This window comes from Schistocerca serialis, chromosome 4 (assembly GCF_023864345.2).
Source record: "Schistocerca serialis cubense isolate TAMUIC-IGC-003099 chromosome 4, iqSchSeri2.2, whole genome shotgun sequence".
Classification (NCBI taxonomy): Eukaryota; Metazoa; Arthropoda; class Insecta; order Orthoptera; family Acrididae; genus Schistocerca; species Schistocerca serialis.
In genome coordinates this window covers 352,519,564-352,532,825 of record NC_064641.1, presented here as the reverse complement: position 1 = coordinate 352,532,825, position 13,262 = coordinate 352,519,564, and the positions used below count along the sequence as shown (strand labels likewise).

Sequence of the window (13,262 nt, the reverse complement as noted above, 5' to 3'; positions counted from 1 at the left end):
CACAAAGTCTGTAATGTTTCTTTGTTGTTTTTAAATCACAAATTCACTACAAATATAACAAGAACTGTCAGCACAGTTTTTACAACCACGATTAGACATTGTACTGAGCACATGTACAGGAAATGGGAAAGTGAGGTTAGGCTGACAGTAAACAAAACACCATCTGTTAACACAAAAATAGAATCGACCTTTCTTGCCAGCAAATGTTTTTCAGCAGTGCTACCAACGTCATCTACATTTATTACATCTCCTTTTAAACTTATTTTAGCTATATAAAAGCTGTTAAATTCTTTAAAAAATCGCTTAATTAAAAAAATTTAACTTAAAATGTGAAGAAATAGTGGGTGATGCAGTTTTTTAAGTGTCATATTTGGATTTTCCACCCTAAAAAACATAAGAATAAGTTATTTTCAGCAAAAAAGTGTTTCCATTGTTGGCCTGTGTAATGCTCCAAATGTTCTCATCTGGGGAGAGAACTGACGATCTTTCTGGCCATGGTAGGGTTTGGCAAGCCTGAAGACAAACAGTGGAAACTCTCGCCGTGTGTTAGTGATCATTATCTTGCTGAAATGTACGCTCAGGATAGCTTGCCAAGAAGGCTAACAAAACGGGGCGCATAATATCGTCGATGTTCCGCTGTACTGTGAGACTGGCACGGATGACAGCCAAAGGGATCCTGCTATGAAAAGAAATTGCAAGCCAGACCATCACTCCTAGTTGTCGGGCTGTATGGTGGGCGACAGTCATGTTGGCATCCCTGTCTGCAGATACGCTTCCGCAGGTTATCGGAGCTCAGTTCGAAGTGGGACTCATCACTGAAGACAATTTCTACTATAGCGAATGAGATTCCAGACCGAAGACATGTCTGGTGGTGCCCGAGACAGCAGAGGGATACCAATCTTAGTGTCGCCAGCTATAGGGCCCCACAACCAGGACCGACGGCGGCCTCGGGTGCAATTTATTTTCATAGCAGGACCCCTTTGGTTGTCAACCGCGGTACCCTTACACCACTGCGTACATACAAAATTCTACTCTCCAATTTGTTGCCCTTCATGGCGAGCCATCCTGGGCTTATGTTTCAGGAAGATAAATCCCGCCCACACACGGCGAGAGTTTTTACTGCTTGTCTTCGTGCTTACCAAACACTAAGCTGGCCAGCAACATCGCCGGATCCGTCCCCAGTGGAGAACCTTTGGCACATTATGGGCAGGGCCCTCCAACCACTCGGGATTTTGACGTTGTAGCGCGACATTTGGAGAGATTTTGGCACGATACGCTCAGGAGGACATCCAACAGGTCTATCAACCAGTGCCAAGCCAAATAACTGCCTGCACAAGGGTCAGAGATGTATTATGGACTTGCTCAATTTTTGAAGCTCTTTCTCTTTAATATGTCGTCCAATTTTTCTGAAATTTTAACCATCTGCTTTTCTGTTCATGTACATCACATTCACCGATTTCCGTTCCAATCGGCTAATTCCTTCGTGCAGCGGCGTTTTTTCTTTGTTGTCTTAGAGTGTATAAATAAATAACATTATCCTGGAAAGTTATCAGTTACTGCGAAAACTCCTGTACAGAATAGAGGAAATGTGTCAGTAGGGAGCCTTTCAAGAAACAATTAAATTTTTGGTTTATCATTAATTTTTTCAGTTCTTCTGGAAGCCTATTGAAAATGAAACGTCGTTAATAGTACTCATCTTTCTGTACAATGTCTTGTCTCAAAATAGTTACGATACTGTACCGTTTGTATAATTTTGTCCCGAGAGGTTCGGCGGAGTAGCAATGAGTGAATTTGCAGCAGAAGTGTTGAGCCAGACGCGAGCAAACATCCGCTCTCTTGAGGAGTGTCGGCTCGCGCGGCTGTGTACTCACGGGCTGGCAGTCGGCGGCGTCCATGCAGGCTTTGATCTGCGAGTGTATCCAGAGGGTGGCGCGTTCCTGCATGCCGCTCAGCAGGAACGCCTCGAAGTCCAGGAAGACCTCGTTGTTGCGGTCGCGGTAGCGCGCCGGCTGGTGCGGGATGATCGTCACGAAGTCGTTGTTCCGGCACCTACGACACAGCGCCGAAAATTGCTCGGGAGCTCACGTGTAAGAATCGTATACCAAAATATAGAGAAGTGGCTATTCGTTAGGCACCTGTGTATAGTTCAGATCTTGAAAATAAGGTAGGAGAGATAGGGCAGGTATGGCGGCTTACAGATAGCCCTTTTCTCCTCGTTCAGTAGGACAAAGGAATAGGAAAGAAAATCGGTAATGTTGGTATATCCATAAACATTATTATCACCGTCACCACCTCCAACACCACCACCATCATCATATTCACTTTCAGGGATACGCTTACTGCGTTTTCCATCTTCTAAGTTTGTTGCTGAGCCCATCTCCTTTTGGGCGTTCGAGGGTTTCTTCTTCTTCTCGGCCTGTTCCTCAACAGTTGTTTCGCCTGTCTTTCTTCTCGCATTCTGCTCACATGCCTTTCTATCTGATTCTGTGTTTCTCTGTTGTGTTGTTTATCCGTTCAACATTAAGTTCAACTCTAATTTGTTCACTCCTGATCCTGTCTTGCCGAGTGTAACCTTTTCTGTGTTCAGAAATCTCATTTCAGCTGGATGTATTTGGCTCTTATCCCTCTTTGTCAGAGCCAACTTTTCACTCCCGCACAGCAGAGACGGCACAGCACTATTTTTTTTTATAAAACTTTACTTTTGTTTCCTTTCTAAAAAATGGTTCAAATGGCTCTGAGCACTATGGGACTTAACTTCTGAGGTCATCAGTCCCCTACAACTTAGAACTACTTAAACCTAACTAACCTAAGGACATCACACACATCCATGCCCGAGGCAGGATTCGAACCTGCGACCGTGGCGGTCACGCGGTTCCAGACTGTAACGCCTAGAATCGCTCGGCCACCCCGGCCGGCTTTCCTTTCTAACTCCATTCTTTAAGGTTCTGTTAATAGTACAACATGTATTCTGAAACTGATTATTCTTGTTGTCTGTGTCTCTATTATTAGGTTTCCTGAATAATTTAAACTGGTAACTTGTAAATTATTCTGGTATTTTGGTAATGACTAACACAACTCCTTTAAACACAATTACCTTCGTTTTATTGATTGAGATCTCCATATACACTCCTGGAAATTGAAATAAGAACACCGTGAATTCATTGTCCCAGGAAGGGGAAACTTTATTGACACATTCCTGGGGTCAGATACATCACATGATCACACTGACAGAACCACAGGCACATAGACACAGGCAACAGAGCATGCACAATGTCGGCACTAGTACAGTGTATATCCACCTTTCGCAGCAATGCAGGCTGCTATTCTCCCATGGAGACGATCGTAGAGATGCTGGATGTAGTCCTGTGGAACGGCTTGCCATGCCATTTCCACCTGGCGCCTCAGTTGGACCAGCGTTCGTGCTGGACGTGAGACCACGTGAGACGACGCTTCATCCAGTCCCAAACATGCTCAATGGGGGACAGATCCGGAGATCTTGCTGGCCAGGGTAGTTGACTTACACCTTCTAGAGCACGTTGGGTGGCACGGGATACATGCGGACGTGCATTGTCCTGTTGGAACAGCAAGTTCCCTTGCCGGTCTAGGAATGGTAGAACGATGGGTTCGATGACGGTTTGGATGTACCGTGCACTATTCAGTGTCCCCTCGACGATCACCAGTGGTGTACGGCCAGTGTAGGAGATCGCTCCCCACACCATGATGCCGGGTGTTGGCCCTGTGTGCCTCGGTCGTATGCAGTCCTGATTGTGGCGCTCACCTGCACGGCGCCAAACACGCATACGACCATCATTGGCACCAAGACAGAAGCGACTCTCATCGCTGAAGACGACACGTCTCCATTCGTCCCTCCATTCACGCCTGTCGCGACACCACTGGAGGCGGGCTGCACGATGTTGGGGCGTGAGCGGAAGACGGCCTAACGGTGTGCGGGACCGTAGCCCAGATTCATGGAGACGGTTGCGAATGGTCCACGCCGATACCCCAGGAGCAACAGTGTCCCTAATTTGCTGGGAACTGGCGGTGCGGTCCCCTACGGCACTGCGTAGGATCCTACGGTCTTGGCGTGCATCCGTGCGTCGCTGCGGTCCGGTCCCAGGTCGACGGGCACGTGCACCTTCCGCCGACCACTGGCGACAACATCGATGTACTGTGGAGACCTCACGCCCCACGTGTTGAGCAATTCGGCGGTACGTCCACCCGGCCTCCCGCATGCCCACTATACGCCCTCGCTCAAAGTCCGTCAACTGCACATACGGTTCACGTCCACGCTGTCGCGGCATGCTACCAGTGTTAAAGACTGCGATGGAGCTCCGTATGCCACGGCAAACTGGCTGACACTGACGGCGGCGGTGCACAAATGCTGCGCAGCTAGCGCCATTCGACGGCCAACACCGCGGTTCCTGGTGTGTCCGCTGTGCCGTGCGTGTGATCATTGCTTGTACAGCCCTCTCGCAGTGTCCGGAGCAAGTATGGTGGGTCTGACACACCGGTGTCAATGTGTTCTTTTTTCCATTTCCAGGAGTGTATATTCTTCGCCCAGTAGATGCAACTTAGTTAATGCATAATGTACTTTATTTTTCTCGTCTTTCTAGTCTCAAGCTCCGAGTCTTGCCTCGTATGGGCCAACTGAGACTGAACGACTGCCGTATCATCCTCTGCCAATGGCGTCATCGGATTCGATATGGATGGGCATGGGGTCAGCACATTGCGCTCCCGGCCGTCGTCAACTTCCCAGACCTTGGAGCCGCTACCGCCCGGTCAAGCAGCTCCTCAATTGGCTCCACGAGGCTCAGTGCACTCCGTGCCAGTCCGCGCACCGGGGAAAAATTCGTGGCACTACTGGAACTCTAATCCGCGTCCTTATGATAGTACCCAGACAAACTGACTACTGAGCTACGGAGGTGGGCTTTCTCTACTACGCTCCATATCATTTGTCTCTCACAGAAGGCTGTTACGTAATCTATAAAGTGTATTTGTGTTATCGTGATAAATTCACGCCTTTTTCAATTAAATGTTTTATAAAGATTTCACTAACTACGCACAACATTCTATTCCTGAAACCATTCTGACGTCTAAAAGGAGTGTTTCACTTACATCCTGTAGTCTCTTGCCAATCATTCTAGAATATATCTTATCGGGTGTGTCGATCAAAGTTATCTTCGCATTCGGGAGGACGACGGTTCAATCCCGCGTCCGGCCATCCTGATTTAGGTTTTCCGTGATTTCCCTAAATCACTCCAGGCAAATGCCGGGATGGTTCCTCTGAAAGGGCACGGCCGACTTCCTTCCCCATCCTTCCCTAATCCGATGAGACCGATGACCACGCTGTCTGGTCTCCTTCCCCAAACCAACCAACCAAAGTTATCTCTCTACGTCATTCTTTGACACTGTCGATCAGTCAACGCGATCTGTTGATTTAAAACATGTGTGGATAAAAATCTTACGTCAAGATCGCAAATCTTCTTTATAGATTAGTCAGTTCAGTCGGCTGATAGCCGTAAGATCGCAAATCTTCTTTATAGATTAGTCAGTTCAGTCGGCTGATAGCCGTCTCACAGACAATTCCTTGTTCCTGTTATAAATATTAGAAGTGATATCTTGTTTATATCCACTCATCGACGGTGCAACTATCACTGCTGTCCATCGTTTATACACATGCATGGGCACTGTAACAATATTGGATTTGTGATTAACGTTGTCAGTTTGCATAACCAATCAATAAGGAAAATTTGCGATCTTGACGTAAGATTTCTATCCACACATCTTTTATTCCTCTATAATTACCACAGTTATTGCGTTTTTCTTTTTTTTTTTTTTAAAAAAGAGGAATGAAAGCTGCACTCCTCCATGCATTTGGTATATGCCATTTCTTCCAGCACATATTAAACAGATGGGACATTTTAATTTTCGCGACATACCACCATAGTATATAAGCTCAGCATTTATTGCTTCCTTCCCGGTTGCCTTTTTAGTTTTTATTCTTGTCAGAGTTACATCAAGTAACTCGCTCGAGTATGGCTCGCCTTACACATTCTTTACTGATAAAATCTGTTTGTCGCTCTACCATAAGTCGCCGTAATGTGTTTCCGTATCTTCTTCTGACAATTGGTTTATATTGCCTGTACCCTTCTCTGTTTTATTTAAATGTTTCTTTACTACATAAGCAATTAGCTTAGCGCCCGCTTCTTCGCTCGCATAGATGCGTGGTCTGCTTAGAATTTTTGTTTTTGTTTAATCGAATTTTATGTTGTTCACAAACTACAGCATCTTCTACACTTTGCACTCTAATGAAGGCCATGGAAGGCTAGTCTTTTCCGAATGTATTTAGTGGGTGAATTTCCAAAAACCAAGGAAAGCGTATTTCTTTTAAATTTCTATAGAGGCTAAATTTTCAAAACTGCTTAAACATGTATTTGTTTATTTCAGAGCGAGAAACCAAACACCAGTTTTCGTTCTAGCTTCAAAATTGCATTAATAGTGACATATTTTGAAAAAAATTCGTCCCCTATTTCCCTCCCTTAGGGTGGAATTTTGAAAGGTCCCTTCTCAAACGATGCCTACAGTATAAGATCAACACAATATCCAAATTTCAGGTTTCTATCTCCAAATTTCAGGTTTCTATCCTTAGCGGTTTCAGCTGGACGACAATTTGTCAGTCAGTCATATCGTTCAAATGGCTCTGAGCACTATGGGACTTATCTTCTGAGGTCATCAGTCCCCTAGAACTTTGAACTACTTAAACCTAACTAACCTAAGGACAACGCACACATCCATGCCCCAGGCAGGATTCGAACCTGCGACCGTAGCGGTCGCACGTTTCCAGACTGTAGCGCCTAGAACCGTGTCAGTCAGTCAGTCAGGACATTGCATTTGATAAATAGAGAAGATTGTTTGCTTGCCATGTAAGTCGTTCTCAGTATTACAAATAGAGCTATTCAATGCTTCATTTTCAGCTTTTCTTGCAACTGTTTCTACCACCGTCAAAATTAAAATGAAGACAACTTCTCCATGGAAGATAAAGAAGACAGCAGAGAAACTTTGTGTGAAAAAAGAGCTGAAAATTAGTAAACAAAGCAGTAACAAAGAGTATTCTTTCCATATAGTAAAATTACTTTTAGGCGTGAGCGGAAGTAGCTGTAGTAGTGGAATCGACAGCGCATATGTCAGAATGTGTGGGCCTAGCCAAAGGGCCTGCCCTACTCACCCGTCCTTGACGAGGGCGACGCTGCCTGCCGCATGCGGGTCGTCGGCGTCGGGAGAGACGGCGACCTCCGTCAGCTTGACGAACTTCCACGCTGTGGACACAACACCCGACACTGCAGGTACGTCGCAACAGGACAGCAATAAGCAGCAAGGCAACGGACATGCTATAGTCACCACTTTCCAGATTTCCATGAAGCGTCTTTGAAGAAGGTGTAACAAAATAATGCAGTTACATTTACTCATACTGACATTGGCTATATTATAAGGTGCCTTAAATGTTTAGAAATGAATGAAATTTGCATCAGTAAAGACACACTGCGTTTTTCAGGACGAATGGTGAATATTTCTTGAGATAGCTGTATTTGCACCGCTGGTCATTAAGACGGCTGCACCTTGAAGACGAAAACTGTGCTACTTGATATGCACTTCACCACATCTGCATAAAGTAGGTGCCAATCACACCATCTATATACTTACATAAAACTTGATGTACATTTGTGTACATGGATGTATGTTCCACATCTCTTCCTAAATCACTGGACCGATTTCAACCAAAATTGGAAAGATTATATGCCTAGAAAGAATTTCTGTGGTGATAAGAACCACCTACGCACCAAGGGGAGTGGGGTGAAAAAGTAGAGTAACCGACGACGCTCAAATACCCGTACTTTAGTCATCCAGTATTTGAGAATGAGACTACTTACTGACTTGGAACGAACTTATCACGCAATTTAAATCTTTCCAAAACTTTTTCTCCTTGACAACCCCCACAAAATAATGAAAGCAAAAATGTTTATCGCTTACTCCATTTTCGCTGTTCTTGCAATAACTGTCGCATGAACAATGACGTTTTAATTCATTACGTCTTTGCTACTAACCGTATTCGCGACAAATTTTCAAATTTTGCGGACAGTATTCAGATATATCACTGAATGTACCAGCAAAATTATATCAATGTACGACACACATGAAGACGTTCAGGAGATATGAAGTCATAAACATTGAGATGCGTGAAAATGAAACTGCAGCGCGGAATTCGCTATAGATATCGTCCGCAGCTCGTGGTCTCGCGGTAGCGTTCTCGCTTCCCGAGCACTGGGTCCTGGATTCGATTTTCGGCGGGGTCAGGGATTTTTCCTTCCTCCAGATGACTGGGTGTTGTTGTGTCGTCTTCATCATCATCATTCATCCCCATTACGGTCGGAGGAAGGCAGTGGCAAACCACCTCCACTAGGATCTTGCCTAGTAAGGGGGCGCGGGTCTCCCGCGTCGCTCCCCTACGCTCTGTAAAGGAGTATGGGACTCATCATCATCATCATCACAGATGAAACATGTGTACAAATACATGGAAAATATGGTAAATATATGTAAACTATTTTTGAGATGTGCGTACCTGGGCAAACCTATGGGTAGAAAGCTCATCCGAAAAACCCTGGAACAATTTCAACCAATATGTAAAGGTTTTTAACTACCGCTACCAGTCCCAGAATTTGTTAACTAATGTATTATTTATTTCTTGTGCGACATGTTTCGAGGGTATACCTCATTATCAGGCTATATGGCTTTACAAAAACAATTTCACAATCAGATCATGCAGATGTTAAACAGTCTTTTCATAAGTGCTGTGGTTATCCTGTAGAAGAAGAGAAAACCTAGTAAGAGGCGATGTCACTTTGTAAACTGGGCAATGTCCACTGCACTACAGATTTGTTTTTGTGATCGTGTTTCCAAGTTACTGGTACGTGTGTGAAAATTTGTGAACAGTGATAAAGAAAGCCAAGAGAGCCACAGAAATTGGAACACCTCAGCTCATCACAACGAGACTGACACGCCAGAAGAGCCAAGTGAGTGATTGTTTCGAAACATTTTCATGCAAACATCAGTCCAGCTTACAAAGTGACATCGCCTCTTACTAGGTTTTCTCTTCTTCCACAGGGTAACCACAGCACTTATGAAAAGACTGTTTAACATCTGCATAATCCTATTGTGAAATTGTGTTTGTAGTGCCATATAGCCTGATGATGAGGTATACCCTCGAACCATGTCGCACAATAAATAAATAATACATTAGTTAATACATTTTGTGACTAGTAGCGGTAGTTAAAAACCTTTACGTATCTTTTGAGACTGTCACAGTCGAAAAATAGTTAAAATTTCAACCAAATTTGGTACACATATTAGTCACGACCTGGAAAGAAGTACTGTGGGGTTAAGAACCACCAGCCTCCTACTGGAGTGAGCGTGATAACGTGGGGAAGGAAGAGGGGAGGAAGAGATGAGCAGACAGTGAGGAGGAACGAGGTAATGAGTACGGATAGGGGGGAGGGGAAGATGAACAAGGAGAGGTGGAGGGGGAAATGTACAGAGAGAGGAGAGAGGAGGTGATGGACAGAGAAGGGAAAGGGGAGGAGATGGACAGAGACAGGAGGAGGAAGAGATTGGCACAAAGATGGGGAGAAGGAGATGAACAGAGAGAGGGGAAGGAGGAAATGGACAGAGAAACGAAAGAGGAAGAGATGGGCAGAGAGATGAGGGAGGAGAGTATAGGCAGAGAGGGGGACAGCAGGAGATGGACAGAGAGTGGAGGGGTGGGGTGGGGTGGAGGAGGTCGATAGAGAGGTGGGACGCAGGAGATGGACGGAGAGTTGGTGAAGGAGGAGATGGACAGAGAGAGTGGGAGGAGGTGATGAACTAATAGAACTATGGAGTATATACAAGCTCAGGCAACGCCGGGTGCTCAACTATTTCTGTATATAACGAAAAACTATCCATGGTTTTCTCGTTTAGAAATAGCATTTGAATGTTGACTGTTGGCATGGAGGTATAATAAGCAGAGACAGCGCTACAGACTTACCCTGTACGTTACTTTAAAGCCGTGGCCGCCACGTTAGATGCCTCAAAACATTAGTAGACTGCTACTTACGATTGCTTCTTAATTTCTGTCGTGTGCGAGCAACAGTTGTTACGGATAGAAAATGTGACAATGCTTATGATAATAACACAATGTCAGGAAGACAATCACAGACGTTTTTCTCTTCTTAAATGCATATTTGATCCAGTAAGATGACTTATTTCCCCTTGTTAATGTATCTTCCTCTTTGCTATAAGTACGTATCGAATAACCAGAAGCGAAGTATGTGATATGAAAAGGCTCCTTTCGTAGTCCTTCATTTTCCTTAATATGAACTGACGAAACACGTGATCGTTCCGTGTTTTTTTCCCGAATATGTCGAGAACGTTTTGGAGAAGCAACGAAAAAAGGATGCCAAATTTAAAAGATTGGATAAGTTTTACAGAATCTCGAAATTTAGCACGAACTCCAATGCGATATGCTTTTAATAGTTTCCAGATGAAACTCTGTTTAAAAATCTGGCAGAAAACCCAAAGAGATTCTGGCCGTACATAAAGTACACCCGCGGCAAGACGCGATAACAATGTTGATGTTACTGACGACGGTACCACTAAAGAAGAGTTATTAAAACATGGGTCCGAAATTCTTTTTCCAAGTAAAAAGGATTCAAATCAAGAAGACGAGTAACTTAAAAGTAAATATCCTCGATACAGTGAAGCAGCTTAAAGCTCTTAATAAAGGCAAGTCTTCCGGTCCAGATAGAATACCATTTAGGTTCTTTTCAGAGTATGCTGATGCAACATCCCCATACTTTGCAGTCATATACAGCCTCTCGCTCGACGAAAGATCCGTACTAAAAGACTGGAAAGTTGCACAAGTCACACTAATAATCAGGAAAGAAAAGAATTACATACTCATATCACCGAAGTCGATTCGCAGTAGGAGTTTGAAACATATGCTGTGTTCGAACATTATTAATTACCTCGAAGAAAATAGTTTGTTGACAAACAGAAAACACGGATTCAGAAAATATCGTTCATGTGAAACACAATTAGTTCTTTGTTCTCACGAAGTAATGAGTGCTACCGACAAGGACTCTCAAACTGATACCATATTTTTAGATTTTCAGAAGGTTTTTGACACCGTTTCTCATAAGCAACATCTAACCAAATTGCATGCCCTTGGAGTATCGTCTAAGTTGTGCGACTCGATTCGTGACTGCCTGTCAGAAAGGTCACAATTCGTAGTAAATGACGGAAAGTCATCGAGTAAAACAGAAGTAATATCTTGCGTTCCCCAATAAATTGCGGTAGGCCCTCTCCTGTTTATGATCTACGGTAACGATTTAGGAGACAAAATGAGCAGCCCTCTTAGATTGTTTGCAGATAATGCTGTCATTTACCGTCTTGTAACAGATGATCAAAACGAACTGCAAAATGATTTATACAAGACATCTGTATGGTGCAAATACTGGAAACTGACTCTAAATAATGAAAAGTTTGAAAAGTTTGAAGTCATCCACATGAGTACTTAAAAGAATACTCTGAATTTCAGTTACACAATAAATCACAAATCTAAAGGCTGTTCATCTACATACTCAAGGCTTACAGTTACGAAAAGCTTAAATTGAAACGGCCACATAGAGAATGTTGTGGGAATGAATTGGCAGAGCACTTATAAAATGTGTCAGGTCTACTAAAAAGACTGCTTACACTACCACTACGCTTGTCCTCTCGCTTTTGGAGTACTGCTGTGTGCTGTGGGATACGCATCAGGCAGGACTGACGGGGAACATCGGAAAAGTTCAGAATAGCGTAGGTCTTTTGTGTTATCGCGAAAGGGGGCAGAGAGTTCCACGGATATGGTACGCGAATTGTGGTGGCACTCTAAAACAAAGGCGTTTTTTCGTTGCAGGATGATCTTCTCGTGAAATTTCAATCACCAACTTTTAGAGTGCGAAAAAATTTTGTTGGCGCCCATCTACATCATGATAAAATAAGGGAAATCAGAGCTCGCGCGGAAAGATTCAAGTGTTGATTTTGCCCGCTCGCTGTTCGAGAGTGGAACTGTAGAGAAATAGCTTGAAAGTGGTTCGATGAACCCTCTGACAAGCACTTAAATGTGAATTGCAGAGTAAGCGTGTAGGTATAGATGCTATGTTTGGTCGGTATCCAATCTTATCTTTTCACGGCATTCAACCAGAGAGATTTTAGAGTTAGAGTGATAGGAAATCCTAAGTCACTACAATAAAAGTAAACAGCTCAACCAGAATTCCCGTATGTGAACGAAAATATCGCTTGAACGAATGCAATTTTACATCACGGGCGGCCCGCGGGCTGAATATGGCGTGCGAATGGTTTATCAGTCCGGTCCGCGGCAGAAATTTGTGGGATTGAGAGCAAGGTGTTCTCATTGTGCTCAGCCCGGGACGTATTTTTGGATATTTCCGCCGACGCTAGGCTCGCCTAGGATTTCCTACTCGTATTAACATTAGAAATAATTCTTGTCCGTTGTGGACGTTTTACAACACTGCAGCTCCTGAAACTGAAGGTAGTTTATAATGAATTGGCTGCAACCGGTTTCTTTTATAGACGTTTATTTTTCCATGACGATGTTTCAAGATGGCTGACATCACGTCTTATGACGTTTACATTTCGCTATGTGTCGTGAACATGGTTTCTTTTGCGGGCCGGGGTGGCCGAGCGGTTCTAGGCGCTACAGTCTGGAACCGCGCGACCGCTACGGCCGCAGGTTCGAATCCTGCCTCGGGCATTGATGTGTGTGATGTCCTTAGGATAGGTTTGAGTAGTTCTAAGTTCTAGGGGACTGATGACCTCAGAAGTTAAGTCCCATAGTGCTCAGAGCCATTTTTGAAGCATGGTTTCTTTATTACGGCATTGCAGAATCTAATAATGGAGAGCTATTGTGAAACGTCGTCAGTAAAGAAACAGTGTTCACGACGCATCAATGGCCGTAATCCTATGAAGACGGGGTGAACATAAAATGAATGTAGTCTCAAAAATGGGTGTTTTGAGGCACAATTTGTGGCGTGTCGTGTTGGGAAAGGGGTGACACAACATATCGGGGCGTTACCCCATAAACATTAACATCACTTACTCTGTAGTTTTGACTATTTGCGTTAGGAGCGCTGCTGTCGCGACACGTGACAGGGCGACTCGCGAGCTTA

General features: G+C 44.2%; 1 protein-coding gene across 1 annotated transcript in view; it reads right to left on the bottom strand.

Annotated features, from left to right (window-relative positions):
* Positions 1–13,262, bottom strand: part of LOC126474456 (uncharacterized) — a 304,482-nt gene that overhangs the window by 105,829 nt on the left and 185,391 nt on the right. Inside the window, exons 5-6 of the mRNA XM_050101929.1 lie at positions 7,226–7,316; positions 1,872–2,049 (exon numbers count right to left, since the gene is read on the bottom strand). Of these exons, the coding sequence (XP_049957886.1) occupies positions 1,872–2,049; positions 7,226–7,316 (269 nt within the window). The remainder of the gene's footprint in view (positions 1–1,871; positions 2,050–7,225; positions 7,317–13,262) is intronic.